This window comes from Neovison vison, chromosome 4 (assembly GCF_020171115.1).
Source record: "Neovison vison isolate M4711 chromosome 4, ASM_NN_V1, whole genome shotgun sequence".
Lineage (NCBI taxonomy): Eukaryota > Metazoa > Chordata > Mammalia > Carnivora > Mustelidae > Neogale > Neogale vison.
In genome coordinates, this window is record NC_058094.1 from 170,523 (window position 1) to 197,006 (window position 26,484).

General features: G+C 53.2%; 1 protein-coding gene across 9 annotated transcripts; it reads left to right on the plus strand.

Annotated features, from left to right (window-relative positions):
* The first annotated feature begins 359 nt into the window (after positions 1-359).
* ZNF250 (zinc finger protein 250) lies at positions 360-17,547 on the plus strand. 9 transcript variants are annotated; one of them, XM_044244677.1, is made up of 6 exons: positions 360-429; positions 6,470-6,565; positions 6,806-6,947; positions 7,128-7,241; positions 7,435-7,497; positions 15,319-17,547. In XM_044244677.1, exons 2-6 carry the CDS (start codon positions 6,524-6,526, stop codon positions 16,641-16,643), a joined length of 1,686 nt encoding a protein of 561 aa, XP_044100612.1. In that variant the 5' UTR covers positions 360-429; positions 6,470-6,523; the 3' UTR covers positions 16,644-17,547. The 9 variants fall into 9 exon arrangements, with proteins under 9 accessions (XP_044100612.1, XP_044100614.1, XP_044100615.1 ...); XM_044244679.1 differs by lacking the exon at positions 360-429 and adding an exon at positions 1,428-2,504; XM_044244680.1 differs by lacking the exon at positions 360-429 and adding an exon at positions 2,516-2,662.
* The last annotated feature ends 8,937 nt before the right edge of the window (positions 17,548-26,484 follow it).

Below are 26,484 nucleotides of genomic sequence, written 5' to 3' on the forward strand. Positions count from 1 at the left end.
AACGAGAAGGCACTTTCAGAGGGGGAAATGCCACCCGCTTGAGGCAGTCGGGGGACCGGTGGGGACAGACACCTGCAACCCACGGCAGCAGCGACCAGCCAGGCCGCTGCGGGACCGCCCGAAGTGCGGTGCGCGCAAGGGCCGGGCGCGGGGTGGCCTCTCTAGGCGCGCGGGAGGTCTCCGCTCTCGGTGGCTCTGGAGCGCGCCGCAGAGCTGTCCGTCAGGAAAATGGCGCCGGCGGGGAAGGCGGGGCCGAGGGCCGCGCTGGGGGCTGTCGCTCGCCAGGACTGGTGGCCCGGGGGTGTGGGCGGGGACTAAGGAGGCGGGCCCCCCCGGGATTGGCGGATGCGCAGACGAGGCGGGGCGTCCTCTTTGTCTGGGTGCGTTGCGGGCGCCCGTCCCTTCGCGCGTGAGGCTGCGGCGTGGAAGGTGAGTGGGGGGTTCGCGTGGGCACCGGCAGGTCGGGCCGCCCCCCACCCGCACGGCGGCCGGAGCCGGGTCGTCCTCGCGGACAGGGCGCTTCCCTGCGGGCGCGGGTTCCGTGGCCGGCGGACGCGCAGCGGCCTCCTCTGCCTCCGCGGACCCCGCTGCGCGCCCCAGGCCCCCCGCCTTCCGCCACACCCCAGTGCCCGCCCGCGCCTCGCACGCGGGCCTCCCCTGACCCCCGGCCCTCGGCCCCCGCCGCGCCCCCGGCACCGCCCGCCCCACGCTTCCGGGCCCCTCCCTGCGGCCCCGACCCGGGCCCCTCCCCCGCGGACGGCGCGCCCTCACCCCTCGCCCCTCACCCCTCGGCCCCCGCCGCGCCCCGAGCTCCCCCCGCAGGCCGCGGACTCTTCAGACTCCCCGCCCCCCCCCGCCACGCTCCGGGCCCCTCCCCCGCGGGCCCCGCGGGAGCTGCAGGGATGCGGCGGGGCCTCGGCGGGGAGGACCCGCGCCCGCGCGCCGGGAGGGCGGTCCGTGACCCGCGTGTCGCGGGGCTCCCGGAGTCCAGGGCGGGGTGAGAAGCCCGCCCCGCCCCGCGGCGCCCGCAGCGCCTCCGCACCCCGCGGTCGGCCGTGGCTCCGCGTCCGAGCGGCGTCGGGGTCTCCGGGCCCCAGAGCCGCGGTGCTGCTCCGTCCTTCGTCCGCGCGCTTGGCTTCCCTGGGCTGCGAGTGGCCGCGACCAGCCGCCTCCGGCCTCTTCGCCGGCGCTTCTCCGTCCGCGTCTGGATGCAGGACGGTGCGCGTCCCCCCGCCTGTGACCCCGCCGTCCGCGGCCGCGGGGAGGGTGGCGCCTTGGGTCGCGCGCCCCGCACCGCCGTCGCGGGGTGTTTGAGTTTCCGTCCCCGGGGCTGGGTGGGGTTGAAGCTTCGGGCGCCTTCGTGGCCCCGGGATCGGCCGGTCCCTGCCCTGCTCCGTGGGCGCCGGGAACTCCGCAGACTGACGCGGGGCTCCAGTCACTGTGTGTCTCGCTTGGGGTGTTTGAAGAGGTGTCGGCCTTTTAGTGGTCAAGTGTTTCCTCCTAAGGCTTTCCCCTTGCCAAGATTATTTTTAAAACAAACCCTTGTTTTTCTCGGGTACTTGTGCAATGTTGGATCCATCTGGAATTGATTTTGGTGCGGGGTGAGAGGAATCCAGCGTCGCGGTTTTCTCTGCTGCTTCTAACACCACCGATTGAATAATTCACTGGTTTGGAAAACCACCTTTGTCGTGCATTAAATTCGTGCGTGATTTGGGGTCCATTCTGGAATTTGGTGGCTTTGGTGTGCATGAGGTCTTCATTTTCGCGCAGCAGATCTGGAAGTCTCTGCCCCCATATTTTTGCTTTTGGTGTTTTGCTTAAAAGGCCCTTCCCACCTGAAATAATAAAAACGTATTTGCATTCAAGATTTTTCCATAAAACGTGATGTGAAATTTCTGCTCTTCAGTCATTCATGAGTCTGCCCAGGATTCATGAGACGTGTAGTATTTGATAGGAGATGATCTAATGTTTTTCTAGGCTTTTTTTTTTTTTTAATCTCTTTTCCTTCCTCTACTTTCTGGGAGATCTGCTGAACTTCACGCACAGTTCTACGTTTCCTGAAGCATTTAGCTCGTTCCAGCCCCATTTACTGAACCCCGTTTCGTCAGCAGTTTGAATTGCCTCATCTGTTCTCCATTTGTGTATACGGATTTGGCCCTGCTCTGCCCCATTCCTGTGTCACCCCTTTCATCCAGGCCCACTTGGCTCTTGGGGCGCCTTGGTTTTGTGGATACAGTGAGAATTTACATTTCATTTCTATAGAAATAAGTTTATTTTAAGCTTGTTTCTTGAGTCATTTGTGAACAGGATCTTTTTCCCTATGTATTTTCTGCCCAGGTCTTGCTGGTGTGTAGGAAGCTATGGGTCTGGGCGCGTGATCGTTTTCTGTGGAAGATTGCAGGGTTCCGCTCTGTGTTCACACGTGGCTCAGAGAGGCCTCTCCTGAAGATGCTTCCCCCGTGGAGGGCACGGGACTCACTCCAGCAGGAGAGCCCGTAGGTGAGGTGAGGATGGTGAGGACAGAAGAGGAAGATCTTCGGAGCTGCCCGGCCCAGACCAGGGACTGGGGGTGTGCCTGTCCTGGCCTGTCACTGTGGGCAAGGTCTTTGGAAGATAGGCGTGCTTGTTCTTCTCCATCAAGCCCAGGAGGAATTCAGTAAGGGTAACGAGTTCCTAAAACTTAGCTTACAAAACAAAGTGATCATAAATAGTAAAACATTAAGTTCTAAGCTCTTTGCGCCTCCGCGGTCCCTTCCTTAGTTGCTGGCTGCTCCGCCGTCAGGACAGCCGGGGCCTGCTTGGCACAGAATCTCTCTGCAGTGTGGCTTCTTTCCCGCGAAGCTTCCAGTGCTGCTGAGAACACGGATCTGTTCTGGTTTTGTTTGGGTTACTCCCTGCTCCCTGAGGAGATTTCCAAAAATGAAACTCCTGCATCTGAGGAATGCCTGGCTGATGGACGGGTGGGCACTGCTGCAGGCCCCCCAGGGGTGCGGTTTGTACTTGGCCGTGTGTTGGGGGTGGCGTGGCCGTCTGAACAGAACTGGGCATGCCCACCTAATCTCCCTTCCTGCTCAGCTCCTGTGTTGGGGGGCCTGGGTTCCGTGCTGAGTGTGGCGCCTGCCCAAGAATCTCCCCACCCCGCCCCCACGCCCCCTGGCCCTCCATCCTCTTGTTTAAAAAACAAACAACTCCTGTGTTTTTTCACAGAGCAAAGCCTAGAGGTGTGAATCATGGGGGTCAGGGTGTAGGAGAGGGCAGCTCAGGAAGTGCCAGTTCTGGGCCCTGGATGGCTCTGTTCACCTGCCCGACGGCTATCAGCTTTGGGGGCCACAATGTTTTGCACATCTTTGTGTGTAGTCACAGACTTGTTCTAAACTAGTTAGTACCACTTCTTGTATTTGTTCTTTTTCTTTATCCGATACGGGAATATGTCTTAGTTCCTTTGGGCTGCTCTAGTAAAATACTGTAGACGAGGTAACCTATAAAACAGACGGTTCTCAAGTGCTGCAGGGTGCGTCCGTGGTCGGGGAGGACCTTTTCGGGTTGCAGACTTCTTGCCGCGTCCCCACATGGTGGAAGGAATGAGGAAGCTCTGTGAGGTTCTTGTACTGATCCCATTGTGAGGGCTCCAGCCTCATGACCTAAGCATTTCCCAGTGGCCTCACCTCCTAACACTACCCCGCTGGACGTCAGGGTTTCACCATATGCACATTGGAAGGACGCAGATCATCAGCCAAAGTAGCAAGTATACTAGTGTGTATGCTCCTGCATGATAACGTGGGAAGCTCGTCCTGGGTAGAGAGCCTTGTTTCACTGCTTTTCTAGGACTGTCCCCTTCCCCTCCACTCCCCCCCCCCCCCCCCCCCCGGAATCCTGCCCTTTGCCTTGTACACCCGCCTCCATGCCTCACTCAGACTGACAGCCTAGTTTTCTGAGTTAATTTAATTGAATGAGCCCAGCAGCATCTGACTTCGCACCTTGCTGCCTCTTGAGGCCTGCGGAGGAGGGGTGTGGTCTCCCCGTTTTATAGGTGAGGACAAAGCACTCACACTTCTTGACCCTGGAGGCATTCTTTCTGAAAGAGGACATTATGGACATGCTCTCTGCGTCCCATGGTCTCATTCGTCTACTGGCTGTCTCCCCCAGCTTAAGTCTTTCTCAGCGGGTGTGTGACCTGGGTGTGGAAGGTCTGTGGCTTGGCAGTGGCACCATCCTTGGGCCTGTGTCCATGCCAGGGGAGTGCCCACTCTGAAATGGTCTATCCGATTCGTCTACATTATGCCAGGTGGCTTTCCGGAGAAAGAGTGTGAAGTATGGGCTCATAGCTCTTATTTCATTCACTTAGTCAGCAAATATTGGGTTGCTGGCTGCTCTGGGGCACAAAGGGAGAATCAGGACCGGGAGACAGGTCTTCAAGGTTGGGGGATCAGGAAGGCCCTCGATGAGAGGATTATGTGCCAAGAACCAGCCAAAGGTCAGGAGCCTCCCGAGCGGAAGGGAAGCCCAGGCAGGGGTTCTGACCAGCCTCGAAGCAGCCGTGAAGGAGCCAGGAAGGGGTTCAAGCCAGCAACAGTCACTGTTCCCACAGTGGGGTTGGGGGTGCACAGGGGAACAGCCCTGCTGCAGCAGGGCTGCGGTCTGAATGTGCTTGGAGGGTGGAGGAGGGGGGGTGTGGACGAGGAGGGGGAGGAGCGCTCGTTCTGGTGAGTGTCTGACTCTTGGTGTTGACTCAGGTCAGGAGATCAGGCCTTGTGCTGGGCCTCACACCCAGTGGGGAGTCTCCTTAAAGATTCTTTTGCTCTGCCCTTCCCCCTGCTTGTGTGCACTCTCTCTTTCTCAAATAAGTAAGTCTTAAAAAAAAAGCCAAGTGCCTCCTCGGGTCAGCTGTACTTGTGTCCAGCACTCACTGGGGAGGTCCTGAGTGGTGTTCCCGTGGGTGTTTCTTGTGGAATCCTGGCCGGGTTGCGGTGGGGCCTACTTGTACCTGGTTCCCAGGGGACCAGGACACCTGGTGGGGACTGAGTTGCAGGAGGACAGGGTAACCAACTCTCACCGCTGCCAGCAGTGGGCGAGGAGCTGGCCACATGGGGGTGATGGAAGCCCCGGACCAGAGCCGCCTGGGTGGGGAGGGTGGAGACCACTCATGGGGAGGCAGCTGGACAAAGCCATGGGGAAGGTGACTGACCGTGACCAGTGGCAGTTTTGTGGGCTGCTTGAGAGGGTGTGGATGTCGGATACACCATCAAGAGGGCAGGGGCAGGGCAGGTGGTGGCAGTGACCTTCTCATCGTTGGTCTGAGACCTGGCGAGGCCCCCCCCATTCTTTCCGATTTTATTCTCCCTGTTCTCCAGCATTTACTGTTCATATGAATTTGAGGTTAGGGTCACTCTTTTAAGAGCCCTATTGGGGTCGTAATTAGAGTTCTGTCGCGTTGACACAGACACACAGATTTGGCGAGAACGGGCATTCTTGGTGAACAGACGGATGGAGAGAGGCCGGCCTCTCTCCGCCCGAGTCTCCTCTCCTGTCCCTCGAGGCCGCTGCGGTTGGGAATTCCATGTGGGTATTCCCAGAAGTTGCCTGTGCCGACATACACATGCATTTTATATTCTGCGAAGAAAATGGGTTGTGATGCTTCCTGACTTCCTGCCCCCAAGTCGTCCCTTTAGGCAGCCCACAGTGTGAGGCATCCTGTTTGTCACGGTGATGCTGGTGACCGTGTCCCTCTGGGAGACTCCCTTTGACACTCCAAATAATGTGAGCCCCATCCCCCCATTAGGAGAGCTCTTGGTCGTTCCCTCCCTACTTTTTCCAGTAATTTGAATATGACCGACACCTCAGCTAAGCTAGTCCTTTTACGTCCCCAGAACCTGCCCACCCGTAGGCCTCCCCAAGGTGCTCAGACCAAATCCCTGGGTGACTCTGGACTTAACCCACCAGAATCAACCACGTGTCACGCCTCCAGTGCCAGTCCCTGGTGGAGACACCACCAGGCTGACGGCGCCAGCCTCACTGCAGAGCCAGGGTACAACCAGGGCAGCCTGAGGCACCAGCAAGCCCACAGCAGTCACAGTCGAGTGAACCACGAAGGCCGTGGGGTGAGCTGCCCAGGAGTACGGGCCTCAAGCAACACCGCGCGTTCTCAGCCTGTCTTCCCTGGAGATTATCCCTGGCCTGGACCAGTCCTTCTGTGTGGACTGGGGGCCTGAGCAGATGGCGCCGAGTCCTTGTTAGCTCCCCAGCTGACCGTGAGGACCCCAGGGTCTGGAGAACAAAACCTTCCGGCTGGAGCCTTGGGGTGCACAGGTGTCCCCAGGCATCTGAGGCGGGATTGTTGCGGGGCTCACAGAGTCCAGGGATCATTCTTCCTGAATTGGGGAGTAAGAAGTGGCGGGGGTGGGGGTTGGACTCCCAGCGCTAGGGTCTGTGAAGGCAAGGCTGGGCCCCTCATGTACCCCCTCTTCCTCAGCCCCACAGGCTCCTCTGACCTCCAGCTTCCTCAGAAACCTCGGACGACCCAGCCATGGCAGCGGCCAGGCTCCTGCCACCGCCAGCAGGACCCCAGGTGAGCTGCCCTCGAGGCCTGTGCAGCACCTCTGGGTTCCCTCCCAGCCCTGCTATGCCCAGGGCTCCACATGGTCGCCTAAGTGTCACTGCATCTGAACCCCGTGGCCTCTTCCTGTGAGATTCCCCCATCGCCCACCCTCCCCCCGCCAGGCTGTTCACATGTGTTTCCCCTACCAAGGGCATCTCCACTTGCGTCCACTCCATCTGGGATGTGGAGACTTGGTCCAACCTGCAGCAGCCCCTGTCATTCCAGGCCAAGGTGACCTTTGAGGATGTGGCCGTGCTCCTCTCCCAGGAGGAATGGGACCGCCTGGGCCCTGCTCAGCGGGGCCTCTACCGACACGTGATGATGGAGACCTATGGGAACGTGGTATCGCTAGGTATGGCCCCTCAGCAGGCCTCTTCTGTGTCTGTGTGCTCGGCCAGGGGTGGGGGCCCTGTGGTGGGGGCTCTAGAGGAGCGGCAGTCCCGTCTGTCATGCCTGCAGGTCACTCGGGTGGGGTGGGGTACGGGTGTTCACAGATACTGTGTTGACAAAAGGCCTTCCCTCCCATGAGCAGGACTTCCAGGATCAAAGCCCAATGTGATCTCTCAGCTGGAGCGAGGCGAAGAGCCGTGGGTCCTGGACGGGCAAGGGGCTGAGGAGACTAGGGGCCTGGGGAGTGGCCGGTCAGGTGAGTGAAATGAGCTGGCCCTCCTTCCCTTGGGGTCAGTCACTTCCCAGTGGCTGTGGGCACTGGCAGGGGATAGACAGCGGAGTAACGTCCAGCCTCTTCTGGCAGAGGCTTAACGCAGTGAATTGCACTTAGGTTGTAACGGCAGACGGAAAGTTCCTACTAACCCTTCAGCCCTCTTTTCCTTTTGCAGACAGCTACAGGCGTGAGCACACGACAGCTTGTACGCGACCAGACAGTTCACCCTGTCCATGGGGTAGGTGTGTGTCTCGCCGTTCTAACCCGTACAGTCCCTGCAGGTATTAGTGCTCAGGATTCACCAGAGTGTGTTCTGACTTTGGGGAGGGTTTTCTAAATTAAAAATCGGCTTCAGTGGAATTGTTTTTCTCCCTTAGTCTTGTCACATGTAAAACACTCTTCCCTAGTCTGTGCTCGGATCTGAAGCCGCCCTTTTGAACGTGAGGGCTCTGCTTAGGCTCCCGCGCCACGCGGGCACAGGGCGGCCTGGCACCGACAGCAGCCTGAGTCTGTCTGTGAGCAGGAAAGTTTGGTCCTGCGTGGGTGTGAGGACACGGAACATTGAGTGAGTGACCTCCCGTACAGTTACTTTTTAACTTTTTAAGGTCATCTTGCTCATCTTGTTACTTTGGCCTCAGGGAAGAAGCTACCTATTCAGGAAACTTCAGACCGTAGAAACGGTACTTTTCAGTGCAAATGGGTTTACTAGCTTTATGTTTTGATCATGAGACTTTAGAAGTCAAAAAGCAACTAAACTGTGTTTCCCTGTTTAAAAAACACATAGTATAACCTTTTAAAAGTAAGATGTATATTGGGCCCTTGGGTGGCTCAGTCATTAACCTCTGCCTTCAGTTCAGGTCATGATCGCAGGGTCCTGGGATCAAACCCCACATCAGGCTCCCTGCTCCACAGGAAGCCTGCTTCTCCCTCTCCCACTCCCCTGCTTGTGTTCCCTCTCACTGTGTCGGTCTCTCTCTTTGTAAAATAAATAAGTAAAATCTTTTAAATAAATAGCAATAAATTAAAAATAAAAATAAGATGTATAAAAAATGTTATCAGATAGAGGACAGTAAACTCAGATTTTTTAAATGATGAAAACCCTATTAGTGTTATCATTTTGTAACTATATACACCCAGTAATTGTTCTGAAGGGAATAAAAAATACAGAAATAATCTGGTAATAAAAGTGGGCACACAACTTGAACAGGTTCTGATAGAGGAGGAAAACCAAAGGGCCAGTAAATATGAGAACATGCTCGGCCTCATTATTCATCAATAAAATGGAAATCAAAACCATTCTGATTTAAAAAAAAAAAAATTAAAAAAAAAAAACATTCTGATTCACCATGTTACACCTTCAGAATGAAAAAATTGGGGAAAAAGTGGTAAAAGGGGGACTGTCGAGTTTGGGTGAAGCCGTAAGGCAGCTAATGAGGGTGTAAATGTTGTGCACACTTCCTTTAGAAACCCGTTTGGCATTCTCTAATGAAGGTGAAAATACAGGTCCCTATGTCAGTGCTCCGCTCTGCTGTGCACAGCGAGGCTGTTTGTATGTGAGCACCAAGAAACATACATAAGAGTCTTCGTAGAGGCGTGCAAAATTGGGAGTGACCCAAATGTCCACCAGCAGTAAAATAGATACATGAATAAACTTTGGTGTTTTAATAAAAAAAAAAAATCGTGGTGAAAATGGTTTAATAACTACTTTGGAACAATGTGATAAATCAGGAACATAGTGTTGGGAGAGGAAAGCAAATTGAAGAAGACCAGGTACTATGAAATTATAAAAATCTCATAAATATGCCTAATTAAGTTATTGGTTAGAGATACAAGTGTCTAAGATAAAGCTATTTAAAAAAAAACAAAAACACAAAGGCTTCTACTTTAGCCAAGATGAGAGTAAACAGAGATGGGAGTTACCCCCTCAACTGAAACAACCTAAAAACAACAAGACCTATGAAACCACAGCTCTCACGGTGTTGGGCATCTTTCTCTCAGTGGATGTCCATCAGTGAAGGAAATGAATCCCTGAGAGACAGGTAACAAAGGGTTGATCCCTACAACTGCTCTGAGCGTAAAGCTTGGAGAAGATCACAGTGTGGGGAGAGGAAGACCGGGAGAGCCCAGTGGTCTCCCAGACTTGAGAACACGTAGCCAGGAGACCAGAGACACCAGGGAGGCTAGGAGTCCCACAGAAGCGTCCATCTGACAAAGAGAACTCTGGAGATCTGTAGGAAGACCCCTCGAGTATTAGCACTAGCGAGGAAACAGTCCAGTGCCAGGAAAGCCCCCTCTTTAGAAGGAGTAGCAGCTACAGTCGTCAGGATTTAAGATGGTCTTCAGAATAGAATGAACGTTTGTGCCCCTTTCCCATTCCTCTGTTGGAGCTCAGAACCCCAGTGTGAATGTATTGCTGGCAAACCCTTGAGAGAAATAATTAAGGTTGAGTGAGATCACACGGCTAGGGCCTGGATTTGTTAGGGTTAGTGTCTTCATAAGAAGAGGAAGAGGGGCACCTGGGTGGCTCCGTGGGTTAAAGCCTCTGCCTTCGGCTCAGGTCATGATCTCAGGGTCCTGGGATCGAGCCCCGCATCAGGCTCTCTGCTCAGCGGGGAGCCTGCTTCTCTGTCTCTCTCTCTGCCTACTTGTGATCTCTCTCTCTGTCAAATAAATAAAATCTTTTTTTTTTTTTAAGATTTATTTATTTATTTGACAGATCACAAGTAGGCAGAGAGGCAGGCAGAGAGAGAGGAGGAAGCAGGCTCCCCGCCGAGCAGAGAGCCCGATGCATGGCTCGATCCCAGGACCCTGAGATCATGACCCGAGCCGAAGGCAGAGGCTTTAACCCACCGAGCCACCCAGGTGCCCCAATAAATAAAATCTTAAAACACACACACACGTTCAACCATAATTAGAAGAAAAAAGTCCTATTAAACTGACCAAAAATGACATCAGTGATAGAAGACAAGGATATTCAAACAAAGAATTTATTCCATGTGTTCAAGGTCTAGAGGGAATACTGATCATATTAAGTAGGAGCATGGAAGATTTGTGAAAGACCCATTTCTGATTTCTAAAGATGAAAACAGTGAGATGAGTTCAATGGGTAAAACTAGTGGCAGATTAGACATTGCATAAGAAAAGATTAGTGAGGAACAGCTGCGGGGCTCAGTCTGTTGGGTGTCTTCAGCTCAGGTCAGGATCCCAGAGTGTTGGGATCGAGTCCCGCATCAGGCTCCCTGCTCATTGGGGAATCTGCTTCTCCCTCTCCCCTCCCCCTTCCCGTGCTCGCTCACTCGCTCTCTGACAAATAAATAAAATCTTTAAAAAAAAAAAAATTAGTGAAAACAAAGTCATTTAGAAAGTCCTGAAACAGAAGAAAAAAAAAGACTACAGGGCGTCCGTGATCTGGGGGACAGTCTGAAATGGCCTAATGTATAGCTGAAGCCAACAAAGCAGGGATAGGGGGTTAGAGAAAATATTCTAAGAAATGATGGTTGAAATTTTTCCGAATTTGATGAAAAGTATAAACTCAGATCTAAGAAACTCTACACGATAAAATTACCCTGAACTACATCATAATCAAAAGAAGTATTATAACTAAGAAGCCAAGAAAGGAGATCAAATAGAATCATGAAAAGTAACTATTTTTTTTAAAGGAGAAGGAAGAGGTCACGAACCGCGATGTTTAGTGGCTGCTCTAGGGCTTTCAGTACGCGTCTCTAGCCACCCAGTACCTTCAGACGAAGTTCCCGCCATTTCACAGTAGGGGAAGACTTAGAACAGTGCCCTGGATGGGTCTGCTCCGGCCGGGACAAAAGGTCTTTGACAGAGTGACTAAACTTCAGAAATCTTATTCTCACAGCTCTGGAGGCTGGAAGTCTGAGACAAAACCGCAGTTGGGTTCTGCTGAGGGCTGACTTCCCGGCCGGCAGGCAGCAGCTTTTTGGTGCTCACATGGCCCCTTTCTGGGCCTGTGCATGCCTGGGCCGGGGGAGGTGGGAAGTGAGTAAGCTCCCTGGTGTCTCTTTTTGGGCACTAACCCCATCTTGGGGGTCCCATCCTTGTGACTTCATCTAACCCTGATCACCTCCCAAAGGCCCAACCAGATATCACATGGGGTCTTAGGGCTTCAACGTGTAAATTGGTGGTGGGGGACACAACATTGAATCCATTTAAACAGCCCTCTGTTTCTTCTTGGATTATTTCTGTTGGCCCATTTTCCAGCTCACTGGCTTGGGTCCACTGGTGAGCACAGTAGAGGCGTCCTTGGGTGGCTGTGTTTTTCTACATCGAGCATTTCCAGCTGGACTCTCGCAGTGTCTGTCTGCGGAAACCCCCAACCCGGTCATTCACATAGTTCCAGCACACGGGCCACCTCTAGTTCTAGTTCCGTTGATCGCTTGGTCTCGGATTCCGTGCGTGTGTCTTTCTCTTGGGTGTCTTGTAACTTTTTATCAAGTGTCAGCTACCAATTAGGACAGTAGAGATCGAGGTGAGTCGTCTGTCTGCAAACAGAACCTGACCTGCCGGGCTGGTAGTGGGACAGCCGGAGTCTAGTCGGGGCTCGGGCTGGGCTCTGTCCTTCCCAGACTGGCCTTCAGTACGCCACAGGTTCCTGGGAGACCCCCGTCTCCCAGGTGTGCCCACGAGAGCGGGTTTTCTTCCGTGCTCTCACCCCCTCCCAGGCAGTAGTACGCAGTGGCTGGTTACTCGGCGCTTGCTGCCCTTCGGGCCAGGGGCTGGGGCAAACGAGAGGGCGCGCCACTCTTGGGTCCCTGGGTCGCAGCCCTTCCCTTAGTTGAAGCGGACTTCTCCCTGCTGGGCTCGTGATCATTTTCCTGCCTCTCCCTCAGGAGTAGAGCATCATTTTCATTGGCCTCCCCGGCCATTGGAATTTTTATCTGTGCCCTAAAATGAGAAGTTTGTTTTCTCTCGCGCAGAGACTTGGCAGCATTTGCTTTGTGGAGGAGGAGGGTTCAGGTAGGTCCACAGGCGGCATCCTCTGGACCCGCCCCCAGGGGAGAAGCCCATAGTCAGGAGCCCTGCATCTGCTGCTCTTTGGAAACTCGCTGTTTTAGCCAGGGGCTTCTTCCTTGCTGGGGTGGTGGCCTGTCTTCCGTCTCATCCGGGCATCTCAACGCAGTTGTCTGCCCGGCAGGCACCTATCTCTCCTTAGGTTCAGGTCACTTGGTTGCCATCATGACCTCGGCTCTGTGATAGATTCAAGAAAGTCATGATTTTATAGGTTACCTGACTTCCTCTTGCTGTTAGGGAGGCAGTGATCCTCTTTCCGGCTTTCTTCCTCCTGGGGCATTCCAGTTAATATGTAATTAATAGTAAGTAGTATAGTAACGCTGCTTTCCATCATGTATAATAGTAGTGATACTAACCGTAAAAGGGACATGGAAATGTAACTGGATCGGTCAGTGTATCCACTTGACTTTCTGTGTCAGACTGTGCGCTTTTGTCGGTCATGGTGAGGAGTCCTCCCGTGTCACTGATGAGCAGGCAGGGCTGGGCAAGACGGACATGGGACAGTAAGCTGTCCCAGGGCGCCTGGGTGCCGCAGTCGGTTAAGCATCTGACTCTTGGTTTCAGCTCAGGTCACAATCTCGTGGGTCTTGGGATCGAGCCCTGCATCAGGCTCTGGGCTCAGCATGGAGTCTGCTTGTGACTCTCCCTCTCCCTTTCCTCCTCGTCCTCTCTCTCCCTGTCTCTCCAAAATTAAAAGATTTTAAAAAAAAAAAAAAAAACATTAAGCTGTCACATGCTGGTCTGACCGTAGGAACTAGGGGTTTGAACACTGATGGGGAAAGAGAAAGATAAGGAATCAAAAAAGAGATGTGGATCCTGAAGCCCACCAGCCAGGAGAAGTAGGAGCCTATTCTGGGAGGAAGGAGCCAAGTTCTCTGTTGGACCCCTGACACGGATGTGCGGGTGGACCATCTAGATGGCGAGGTGAGCAGAGCCCCCGCCTGAGCCTGGAGAGCACTGGGAGGTGGAGGGGTCCGTGTGCGTGTCTAGGGTGCAGCTGAATCTCGGGGTGGGTGCGGAGAGCCGGTCCGTCAAGCCCGGGGTGGGACTCCAGTCTCTACAGGAGCCCTTCACTCAGGGAAGTCTCCCAACTTTCCTCTCCTGCCTCTTCTCAGATGACCCTCTGCTGAGGGTCTGCTTCCATCTGGCTGCCACCGACTACTGCAAGAAGCATTAACGTTTGGTAGGTCTTCCCGCCCCCCCCCACCCCCGCCAAGGTAACCTAGCTGCCAAAAGGCAACACAGATCAAAACAAGCATATTTTATTTATTGACCACCTTGGCCCAAATCTTTCTCCAAGCCCCAGCCAGAACTCCATTACGGCGCATTATGTAACATTTGTCTTCCCGGACCAAGTCATGAACTACTGAAAGAGTGAAGCTTGTATCTCAGTATGCTGTTACCAGCAAGGTGTGGGGATCTTGCTAGTCTAGACAGGACACAGTTGGAAAACAACTGGGTTCTGTTCCGCTTTCTAATAAAGAACCACAGAACGAGACATACTTGCCACCAGCTGGAGGCGAAGGACCGCCACAGGCGGCCGTCCTGGGTGTGGCCTCTGAGCACGAGGGAGCAGAGCGCAGTACAGAGCGAGCTGTGTTACGGTACAGCAGAGCTCCCTGAGCTGGGAATGCCCAGGTCTTGCCCGTGAACCAGGGAAGGAAGTTCTGGAGACAAGGGGGAGCGAAGACGCATCCCACGCGTGTGCCCATTTGGGCGCCGACTTGGCGCGCGGTCTCGAGCTGGCTGGGTCAGCGTCTACAGGGCCCTCAGGGCTGCCGGCCCCTCGACGCCTGTTGCAGACCCTGAGTGCGTCTGCGAGAATTCTCAGCCGTCCTCCGCCCGGAGGCTTCTCGTTCCAGAATGACTCTCAAGTGCACCCGTTTTTAACGCTGTTCCTGGCCGAGGTCTTTGGGAAGCTGGGGGTGGCCTCCGAGGCGGCAGGGCCCACAGGAGGCCCGGCCCGGGCCCGCAGTCCGGCTCTTGCTTCTGGCCCTGACGTGGTGTCGGCGCCACCTGTTGGGGGTCCTTGGTACGGACCACTCCTTGAGCACAGTCTTGTCTGAGGCCCCCTGTGAAGGCCTGGTCCTTCCCTGACCGGCATCTTGTCCTCTCAGAGGCTTGGTCTCCAAGATGTGAAACACTCGTTCTCAGGGATGCCTGCCTGGCTCAGACGCTAGAGTACACGGGTTTTGATCTCAGGGTCGTGAGTTCAAGTCCCACACTGGGTGTAGAGCTCCCCAAAGTGGGGGGAAGTTTGGAAGCCACCCTGTCCTCCCGCACTCACACCGCAGAGAGTCCCCAACCTGACACTAAAAGCATCTGCCGGAGCCTTCTCTGCAGTGCTCACTGCTGCTCTGCAGGCCACATTCCAGCCTAGCTGTGGCAAGACTCCCATTGTGTCTCTCCTCGGGCTTCCCGGTGCCTCCTCTGCAGAGAGGAGGTCACACTTCCCCACGCACGAGTCCTAGGGCCCTGTGTGTGTTGGACACGCTCGTCTACCCGCTCCACCTGCCCTCATGTCGCTGTCTGCCCGCTGTCCCTTCTGTGGTCCTGGGTGGGGTTGCGGTTTGAGGACGGCTTCTGGAAGCTCTGTGCGTCAAGACTCCAGGGTGCGGCTCCTGAGTGGCTCGTGGGTTAAGCATTTGCCTCCCGCTGCAGTCACGAGTCCCGCGTGGGGCTCCCTGCCCAGCAGGGAGTCCGCCTCTGTCCCTCTCCCCGCTTGTTCTGTCTCAAATACAGAAAATCTTAGAAAACAGAGACCGCAGGGAGAGTGGGACTCGGGCAGTAATGGCCTGTCACCTGCCGCTGTGTGCCTCGTGTCCTGTCGCACCTCTCCGACTGCCCTGTCTGCCTGGGCCCGTTGCTAGTTACTGGACACAGTTGTGAGTTTTCTCCCCGACGGCAGCTCACGGGGCCGTGTGCATTCAGGGACCGCAGCCGGGGGCCACCTCTGGGGACGCGTGCTCTGCTGTTTTGAGTAGGTGGGCCGTTAACTTTTACTTTGGGTTTGTTGTTTCAGAGCATGAGAACAAGGGAGAGAACCCGAAGAGGGATTGGAGTCTGAAGCCGTGTCTTTCAGAGGAAGGGCCCGCGGTCCTGGGGGGGGCACCCTCGGGCCAGCCTGATCACGGACCCTACAGAGCCGAGCAGAGCCGCCCTGCGAGCCCCAGCCCCGGCGGCCCGCCCGGAGCTCAGGGCCCCAGCCGCGGTGTGCCTGCCCCCGCGCAGCAGGCTGGGCCCGGCGGGGAGCGACCCTACAAGTGCACCGAGTGCGGGAAGTGCTTCGGCCGCAGCTCCCATCTGCTGCAGCACCAGCGAACGCACACCGGGGAGAAGCCCTACGTGTGCGGCGTGTGCGGCAAGGCCTTCAGCCAGAGCTCGGTCCTCAGCAAGCACCGGCGGATCCACACGGGCGAGAAGCCCTACGAGTGCGACGAGTGCGGCAAGGCCTTCCGCGTGAGCTCGGACCTGGCGCAGCACCACAAGATCCACACGGGCGAGAAGCCGCACGAGTGCGCCGAGTGCAGGAAGGCGTTCACGCAGCTCTCGCACCTCATCCAGCACCAGCGCATCCACACGGGCGAGCGGCCGTACGTGTGCGCGCTGTGCGGCAAGGCCTTCAACCACAGCACGGTGCTGCGCAGCCACCAGCGCGTGCACACGGGCGAGAAGCCGCACGAGTGCGCGCAGTGCGGCCGCGCCTTCAGCGTCAAGCGCACGCTCCTGCAGCACCAGCGCGTGCACACGGGCGAGAAGCCGTACACGTGCAGCGAGTGCGGCCGCGCCTTCAGCGACCGCTCGGTGCTCATCCAGCACCACAACGTGCACACGGGCGAGAAGCCGTACGAGTGCGGCGAGTGCGGCAAGGCCTTCAGCCACCGCTCGACGCTCCTGAACCACGAGCGCATCCACACGGAGGAGAAGCCGTACGGCTGCTTCGCGTGCGGCAAGGCCTTCGTGCAGCACTCGCACCTGACGCAGCACCGGCGCGTGCACACGGGCGAGAAGCCCTACGTGTGCGGCGAGTGCGGCCACGCGTTCAGCGCGCGGCGCTCGCTGGTGCAGCACCAGCGCATCCACACGGGCGAGCGGCCGTTCCGCTGCGCGCAGTGCGGCAAGGCCTTCAGCCTCAAGGCCACGCTGATCGTGCACCTGCGGACGCACACGGGCGAGCGGCCCTACGAGTGCAGCCGCTGCGGCAAGGCCTTCAGCCAGTACTCGGTGCTCATCCAGCACCAGCGCATCCACACGGGCGAGCGGCCCTACGAGTGCGCCCAGTGCGGCCGCGCCTTCAACCAGCACGGCCACCTGATCCAGCACCAGAAGGTGCACGCCAAGCCCTGAGCCCCCCGGGGCCGCCGCCGCCCCGCGCGGGACCGGCTGCCGAGGGCTCCGCCCCGGGGGGGGGGGGAGCCCGAAGAGCGGGCCCCGGGGCGCGGCGGGCGGAGGAGCCGGAGGGAGCCTGTCGCGGCCCTCGTGGGTGCGCGCGCGGGCGGGAGAGCGCGAGGCTCAGGCCGCAGCAGCACGTTCCCGCCTCCGAGTCAAGTTCGCGCCCCCAAGAGGACAGGCCTTTTCCAAAGACAACAGTTGCTCCGACTCCTGCGACTCCTGCGCGCACGTTTGGGTGATGTGCGCTGTTCGACCACCGCCGCGTTGTGCGGAGGAAGAGATGGCCGTCGAGCATCACCGTGGAATACGGCTGGAAGCCCTGCGTGTGTGCAACCCCTTGTTTTGTGTGAACAAAGGAAACAGCCCAAGGAGGAATTAGGGAGAAATGATGTGAACTCAGAAAACGCTTCAGCTGGCGTCTGAACTTGATTCCAGATCAGAAGGAATGTCCTAAGTGAAAATTCAACTCAGAAATGGATCTTTGCCTCAAAACCTAGCCTTATGACTTACAGACCGTATGCCCCGGAGATCGTGGGATGTCTGGGGCCTCCAGACCCTGTGTGGGTTGGAGGGGAGCTCTGCATTCAGAGCCCAGACCTCATAGCCACTGTGTTACTCAAAAGACAGTTCCTTGGTACATATTTTTAAAACCTAAAATTATCACATTCAAATTGCTTTTTTATTATCTGAAATTTCCATTCCTATATTTGAGGGTTTTTTTATTTTTTACTCCTGATTGCAAAAGTGTCTAGTAGCCATTTTCATATACTGTAATGAATCCGTTTGTTCATAATTTTTTTAAAGATTTTTATTTATTTGACAGCGATCACAAGTAGGCAGAGAGAGACGGGGAAGCAGGTTCCCCGCTGAGCAGAGAGCCCGATGCGGGGCTTGATCCCAGGACCCTGGGATCATGACCTGAGCCGAAAGCAGAAGCCCAACCCACTGAGCCACCCAGGCACCCTTATTCATAATTTTTTTCATAATTTTTTAAAGATTTTATTTATCTGACAGAGATCACAAACAGGCAGAGAGGCAGGCGGGGGGGTGGAGAAGCAGGCCCCCCACTGAGCAGAGAGCCCGATGTGGGGCTCGATCCCAGGACCCCAAGATCATGACCTGAGTCGAAGGCAGAGGCTTTAACCCACTGAGCCACCCAGACACCCCTTCAATAAAATGTATCTGACAGAGGCAGCGAGAGAGGGAACACAAGCAGGGGGACAAGGAGAAACAGGCTCCCCGCTGAGCAGGGAGCCCGATGCGGGTCTTGATCCTGGGACCCAGGGATCATGACCCGAGCCAAAGGCAGATGCCTAAGGACTAAGCCACCCAGACATCTCTAGTTTATTCGTAATTTTTAAGTTTTTTCCTCTCTCTCGAAAACAGCTTCTCGGGAGAAATGAAGGACTGTGACCCTCAGGTCCGCAGCGGTGCCCTGACACACACAGACACTCGTTCTCCCCTCTCTGTGATGCAGGTGGGAGGAGCCATCGTCACAGGTGAAACTCTGGAAGCTGAGGCAGCAGATGTGCTGCAGAGAGGAGACGGGCTCCTCCTGACGGGAGTCGACATCGCTGATGTGTAGAGCAGAGCAGCTGGGACCACAGGCGCTAAAGCCACAGGTAGACGGGACTCGGGATCACTGAGGAGATGCTGGAGAGAAGACGAACTCACTGAGACGCTCCTTCCGTGACGGCTGAACCTCCAAGGAGATGCTGTCCAGGCTGGAGCGAGGCAGCGGGGCTAAATCCCTCAGGTCCTCAGGTGTTAGGAGTGGACCGTAGCCGAAGTCACTGGCCCCCGGGCAAGCTGCCACCCCCACCGGCAGAGTCTGTAGCTGGCGGCTGCCCTAGCGGCTGCCCCTCGGAGCCCACCACTACTGGGGGCACAAGTCTTAACCCTGCGGAGAGTTACAGTAAGAAATAGTCATGTTCTAGTCAAGACAAGAGGAAGAGTTCAGGTAAACAATGTACAGAAATACTTGTTTGCGAAAATGCCGCATGTGCCACAGGACAACGGACGTGATACGGTACAAGTCATTCTGGATTGTTAAATGCACCAAATACAGGGTTTCCGGGGAAATCTGCAAAATGCATAGTTCGCTTTTCGACCTTCTTAAAAGAAGTGTACCTACTACCACTCTGCCTTTTCTTCCTGCTGACCTGCCCCTGACCCATTAGCTGGCGAGTGCACAGGCTCAGGTGTGGGGCTGGGAGATGAGCCTCAGTGCCCTTCTCCCTGGGGAGGATCCCTGGGCCATGCATTTTTGTCACTCACCCCTCCAAGGATCAGGACGTAGCACAGAAACTGCTGGAACACACGGGCAGTCTGCATGTTTGGAAGTGGTATCAGGCACTAAAATGACCTTTAGGATCTCTTCACCCTGTTTTTTTGTTGTTGTTTTAAAGATTTTATTTATTTATTTGACAGACAGAAATCACAAGCAGGCAGAGGGGGAGTGGGGGAAAGCAGGCTCCCCGCCGAGCAGGGAGCCCGATGCTGGACTCGATCCCAGGATTCTGGGATCATGACCCGAGCCGAAGGCAGAGGCTTTAACCCACTGAGCCACCAGGTGCCCCTCCCTTCACCCTGTTAATAGCCTCCCAGCCCTTACTGCCCACCTCTCACTGGTCAGCAGCATTCCATGCTTATTTTGGACCTTTTAATTTTTATTTAGAAGTCTTTACATCTTACGCATTTCAATCCTTATTTTTCCTTACTTGACACTTAGTTCTCAAATTTTCTGTAAGTTAGAAAACACCCAGAGTTTTATTTCCGTGTACTATGTATGATTTGACGTTGTCCAATAAAAAAGGAATGACTAGAGCACCTGTTCGTGGGCGAAGGGAGATCAGTGACTGCCGTAAGGGTCTACGACAAAGCAGTGGCCAGAAGCCATGCGCTGGCAGTTCCCAGTAAAGGGAGAGCCTGGAAAGGGCTGAGGTGGGCCCATTTCAAACAAAAACATTCCACCTCCCGATCCATTAGTAAAGGTGACCCAGCGACACAGAGCTACGAAGGTGCTTTCGTGTGTCGCTGGTGGTCCAGTCCAGCCCAGCTGCGTCGAGTACAGGACATGGGCGGAGCCATCGCTTCTCTGGAGAAAGACACCTGCGCAGCAGGACGCAGCCTGAGGTGCCATGCAGCCCACAGACGGCCCTGAGGGAGGAGCACTCCCGGAGGACAGGCCCACGAGGGTCCTTTTGCAGCAGCCGGGCAGGCTCTAGGGCTGCAGCAAATCCCGGGATGGGGGGGGGGGTGAGTGGCGCCGCCCACCTGGGTGAGTTTGGGGAACACGTGGTTTCGTGCCTCAAAGTCCCTGCGCTGAGAAAGCAGGTGAGGGATAGGAGCCCCGAGGCTGCCCTTCCCTCTGGCACCAGTCGCGAATTTGGGGATTCCCAAGTTCAAGAATTGGCTGCTAGGACTCCTCGAACTTGCGTGGAAACCTGATCTGCGCCTGGTTACAGTGTATTACAGGGAACACCACAGGGGAAGTCAGACAAGGGATTGCATGGTGGCAGAATCCAGGCAAAGTAAAAAACGGGGCCTTCTGTAAAGTCACGGACAGCATGACTGCCCTGCCTCTGACGTGTGGCAGTGTGCACAGAGTACTGCCAACAAGGGAAGCCTCAGAGTTCTTCCTGGGGTTTGGTGACACGGACACAGATGGGCACCCTCATAACTGACCCAGTCTCCAGCCTCTCCACGGGCTCAGTAGATCCCACACGGCCGAAAAGCCCATGCCCTGCTGTTCCTGCAGAGCTCCTGGCTCTAGCTGAGTAAACAAAGACTCTCAGCAGGACAGTCCGGCTGCCCAGAAGCCTGCGACAAAGGCCATCCCTCCCCTGGAGTCAGGGTAATCCTTTTTGCACAAGTGGCAAAGAGTGTGTCAGATCCCAGGCCCACCTCCAGCTGCTCGGTGAGCTCGGTCCAATCACCTCCCTCAGCCGCAGCTTCTGGTCCGCAGATGAGACTGTCACCACTGACGTCACAGAGCTGCTGGGAAAATGAAGTGAACCCTACAGGAAGAGCAGCCCGGCGTCCAGCTCCGTGTGGTCCGTGTGCTGGACGTCAGCACGACTCTGAACGGGTGCAGCTGTCATGGGAGCAGGGGCCATGCGGAGAACGGGCCAGGGGAGCTGCTCACTCAGCACCGGAGAGAGACCCGGCCCTGAGCAAGCGGCCACTCCCTCCTCAGCGTGAAAGCCCACACCGCTCCTCCAGCGGGGACTCGAGGACAGCCTAGAGGACGCCAACGCCGGGGGCGTGTGAAGACTGGCCCAGCCCCTAGGAACAGGAGTGGGGCAGCCCTTATGGAAAGCTCCAGCTCTGGGACGCTCTGGCTCAGATCGGATGCTCTGCCTGGGTCCCTCTGCTTCAGGGGTAAGCCACAGTGGGGGTAAGGCAGTGGCTGTACTGGGCAGCCACAAAGACGTGGGCATGGGTGCCACACCCTGGGAGCACCACCTGACCCGGCCTTACCGTGACGTTTGGGGGACGCTGTATCCGGTTTACCCAGAGCTGCTGACTCAAGGCTGCCCTAACAGGCCTCAGCTGTCTGATCCTCTGACACCAGTAGTTCATCTCCTGACGGGTTATCACTGCCCACAACTGTTAACGATTCCTAACAGTCTGTGGGCTGAGATGACAGGGCTCCCAAAGGCTCTCTGTCACCGCAGGCTGACAGCTCAGCCGAGGCGGCAAGAGGAGTTAACCCACCAGACACCCGGACCATCCAGTTGAGAACCCCAGTCCTCAGATGGGCTTGACACTTGTCCCCTGGTAAAGTGCGTCACCAATGGATGGTGCCAGCCCTCTTCAGCCAAAACCAAACAGCCAAGAAAACTTGTAAAACCATGTTCTCTAGTTTTGCGCCATGAAAACCACCAGCATATTTCCCCCAGGTATTTCCATTACATACACTTCTTCAGACTGCACTGCCCACCACACCTCCCTGCCCCCTAGCCCTCCCACCTGGGGCTTTAGGGCTCTTTTCAAGGCCACAATCCCTTGGGAGTGCCACTGGCTGTAGGGACCCCCAGAGCAGAAGTCCCTAACAAACAACCCAACGAGAAAGTATCAGGGCCATTAGCAGTGAGTGATAAGGCTGGGCGTGTGAAAGTTGGCGCCCATTAAAACCAACACAGAGAAATGCAAGTTTCCCGAGTAACCAGTCGAATGCAATACCAGCCAGAGTCATGCCCATTTAATTAGCAAGCAGAGGTGGAAATTACAAGACTCAGAACAGGGACACAGTACGGGACTCAGACTGTGCTCCACTCAACTTTGCACCCTGACATGGAAGGTGAATTTTCCAATGATTCACTGCTGGTGACGTCATCTACTGGGTACAATATTGGGTACAACCACTCTGGAAAGCATTTACATCAATGTCCTTTAAAAACTTTTCCCTGTTCCTGGGGACCTGAGTGGCTCAGTTGGTTAAGCATCTGCCTTCAGCTCAGGTCATGATCCCAGGCCCTGGGTTGGAGCCCCATGTTGAGCTCCCTGCTCAGTGGGAAGACTGCTTCTCCCTCTCCTCTGCTTATGCTCTGTCTCTTTCAAATGAATAAAACCTTTTAAAAAAAATTCTCCTGGTCCTAAGAATGTATTCTAAAGACATCATTTAAAAAGAATAAGACCAGGGCACCTGGTCTTAGTGGGTTAAAGCCTCTGCCTTCAGCTCGGATCATATCTTGGGGTCCTGGGATCAAGCCCCACATCGGACTCTCTGCTCAGCAGGGAGCCTGTTTCCTCCTCTCTCTCTCTCTCTGCCTGCCTCTCTACTTGTGATCTGTCAAATAAATAAATAAAATCTTTTTTAAAATAAATAAATAAAAAGAATAAGACCTGAAATTCCATCACTGTAACATATGTCCATTGTATAGGCTTAGACAGAATTGTGTTGCATCACAAGGCAGCTGTCATGGAGTGAGGTCATGCAGGAACCCATCCCTCCAGCTAAACAGCTACTTGGCCAGGAGGAGCTGTCTGAGAGAACTATTTGGGAACTGTAACTAGTCAAACACTTACTTGCAGCTTCCAGGAGTGAGTTTGATGAAGAAAAACTTCCATGTCTAGCACCACACCTACATGCCCATCCCCTACCCCGTGGCGTGGACAGCAGCCTACATCCCTGGCATTGCTGCGGCCAGGTCGCATACAGGTCTTGTCCTCTATGTGTCAGGCTTGCATGTTTTGACAGTTCATTGCCACTTTTGTTCACTGTGATGCTAGCACAGGTTCATCTGCCATCATTTTAACTACTGATGGTTTCTGGAGAGGAGCAGAGGATTAAAGAGATACTTGCTTCTTCTCTTTTTGGGAGACAGACACTCAACGAAATCTTCTTCAGGATGCTGGATGACCACACAGTGGAACGCAAACTTCAAAGACCGCACACATTGAAGAATACAAACTTTGAAAAACTGAAAAAAGTCACAGATGGCTCCAGCCATTGACAAGTAAGATTCAGCAATCTCTGAGGAGTAGAAGAAATAGAATTCCAGAATCACCACACATAACACTCAAAATATCTAGTTCTCAACAAAAAAATATTTAAAAATATACAAAGAAATTGGAAAGTATGGCCCATTAGCAGGGTAAAAATAACTTGATGGAAACCATTCCTGTGTGCCCAGGTGGCTCAACTGCTAAGAATCTGACTTTGGCTCAGGTCATGAGTCCAGGGTCCTAGGATCAAGCCCAGCATCAGGCTCCCTGCTCAGCAAAGAATCTGCTTCTCCCTCTTCCTCTGCCTGCTGCTCCTCCTGCCTGTGCTCTCTCTGTCTACCAAATAAATGAATAAAACTAAAAGGAAGGAAGGAAGGAAAGGGAAGGGAAAGGGAAAAGAAACCATTCTTGGAGAAGTCCAGACACGGGATTTATTAGTCAAAGTTGTTACATTAATGGCCTTAAATATGTTGAATGACCGAAAAAAAGCCATGGACAAAAAACTAAAGGAAATCAAGAAAATGACATATAAACAAAATGAGAATATTAATAAAGAGACAAAACTTAAAAAAAAGGGAAGCAAACAGAAATTCTGGAGCTGGAAGTACAATAACTAAAATGAAAAACACTCACTATAGCAGCTCAAAGATTTGAACAAGCAGAAGAAAGGATTAATGAACTTGGAGATAGGACAAGTGAAATTATCCAGTATGAGGAGCAGGAAAAAAAGTAATGAAGAAAAATGAACAGATCCAATAAACCTATGGAACACCATAAAAAGTACCAACATATGTATCATACAATTCCAAGAAGGAAAGGAAAGGAGCAAAAAAGGAATTTGAAGAAATAATGGCTGGGATTTCTGAAATCTGAAGAGACGTGAATACGCCCATCCAGGAAACTCACTAAACTCCAACAGGATGAACAAAGAGAGATTCACACTGAGACTGTGTCAAACTATCGAAACCCAATGACAATAAAAATGAAAGCAGCAGCAGAGAAACAATCCCACATGCACAAAGGGGCCTCCGCGGGACTAGCCGCCGATCTCTTTTCACAAACCATGGAAGCCACGAGGGAGCAGGAGGGCACACTGATAAGTTGGAAAGGAAAAACATTTTCAACCAAGAATTCAATATCCAGCACAACTACCTTTCAAGAATGAAAGTGAAATTAAGACCTTTTCATATAAAGAAAAGCTGACAGAGTCCATGATCAGCAGACCTGCTCTACAAAAAAATGCGAAGGGAGTCCCCGGAGCTGAAATGAAAGGACGTTATGAAAGTGATTCAAAGCCACGGGAAAAAATAAAGAACACTAATAAAAGTAACTAAATAGGTAGTATTACTTTACCTTTTTTAGGGTTTGTAATTCTCCCTACATGATTTAATATTCAAATGCATAAAACAATAATCATATGTCTGTGTTAGCGGACATAAAACAGATGAAATTGTGCTCTGTGACAATAGCAGGATATTTATATTATTAAAATTACATCTGTATTGTTCAAATTAGGTTGTTATAAGCTTAAGATGTTAATATAATCCCCACAGTAACCACAAGGAAAATAACTAAAAATATACAGATGTACAGAAAAGGAAAGAAAGGAATTAGAATGGTATACTACAAAACACACACACACAGTTACAAAAAATAGGCAGTAACAGAGAAATTGAGGAACAACAACAAAAAAAAGGATATACATAAGACAGATGACAGAAGTAAATCTTTCATCAGTAATCATATAAAATATAAATGGATCAAACTACCCTATTAAAAGTAGAGACTGGCAGGTTGGATTTTAAATAATCAGGATCCAACTTCATGCAGTCTATGAGACTCACCTTAGATGTAAGGAACAAAGAGACTAAAAGGATGAAAAAATGTATTTCATGCATAGTAACTAGAAGAGAGTTGAAGTGGCTCTAATATTATCAGACACAAGAGACAAGCTGAAACAAAACAAGGTTAGAGAGAAAGAAGGAAATTATAGATTGATAAAGCTTCAATATAGCAAGAAAATATAAACACTTACACACCTAACAATAGAGTCCCAAAATAAAGCAAAGATGATAGATTTGAAAAGGGAAGAAAAAGTTCTACGGTAAGGATAGGAGGCTTCAATACTCTGCTTGAAATAATAGATAGAGCCAGATAGGAAATCAACAAGGAAAGAGAACCTGAAGGACATTAAAACCAATTAGGCTGGGGCGCCTGGGTGGCTCAGTGGGTTAAAGCCTCTGCCTTCGGCTCAGGTCATGATCCCAGGGTCCTGGGATCCAGTCCTGCATCGGGCTCTCCGCTCAGCGGGGAGCCTGCTTCCTCCTCTCTCTCTGCCTGCCTCTGTGCCTACTTGTGATCTCTGTCTGTCAAAAAAATAAATAAAATCTTTAAAAAAAAAAAAAAAAAACAATTTTAGGCCTAACGGGCATCTATAGAACATTCCGCCCGACATCAGAACACACACTCTTCTCAAATGCACAAGGAGCATTTTCCAGATCATACTTTATAGTCTAAAAGCAAGTAATAATGTATTGTATTTTATTCTATTTTATTTTTTAGAGAGAGCAAGCAGGAGGGAAAGGGCAGAGGGAGGGGGAGGGAGAGAATCTCAAGCAGGCTCCATGACCAGGGTAGAGCCCAGTGTGGGCCTTAATCTCATGACCCTGAGATCATGACCTGAGCCAAAATCAAGAGTCAGAGACTTGTGGCACCTGAGTAGCTCAGTCAGTTAAGCATCTGCCTTCAGCTCAAGTCATGATCCCAGGGTCCTGGGGTCGAGCTCCGTATCAGACTCCCTGCTCAGTGGGGAGCCTGCCTCTCCCTCTCAAATAAATAAAATCTTAAAAAAAAAAAAAAACAGAGACACTTAACCAACTGAGCCACCCAGGTGCCCTTATAATATATTTTAAAAGATTAAAATCGTAAATTATCTTTTCCAATCACATAGAATAAAACTAGAAATCAATTACAGAAGAAAAACTGGAAAATTAAACCAAGGTCTTAAACAATAAATGGGCCAAAGAAGAAATTAAAGGGAATGTAGAAAATACCTAATGATAAATGGAAACAATAACAACACACCAAAGCTCATAGGATGTTGTGAAAGCCGTGCAAAAAAGGAAACCTACATCTTTAAAAGCATACATTAAGGGGCATCTGGGTGGCTCAGTCAGTTAAGCATCTGCCTTTGGCTCAGGTCGTGATCCCAGGGTGCTGGGATCAAACCCCAGGTTGGGCACCCCGCTTGTCGGGAAGCTTGCGTCCCCCTCTCCCTTTGCCTGTTGATCCCCCTGCTTGTGCTTTCTGTCAAATAAATAAATAAAATCTTTAAAAACAAGAC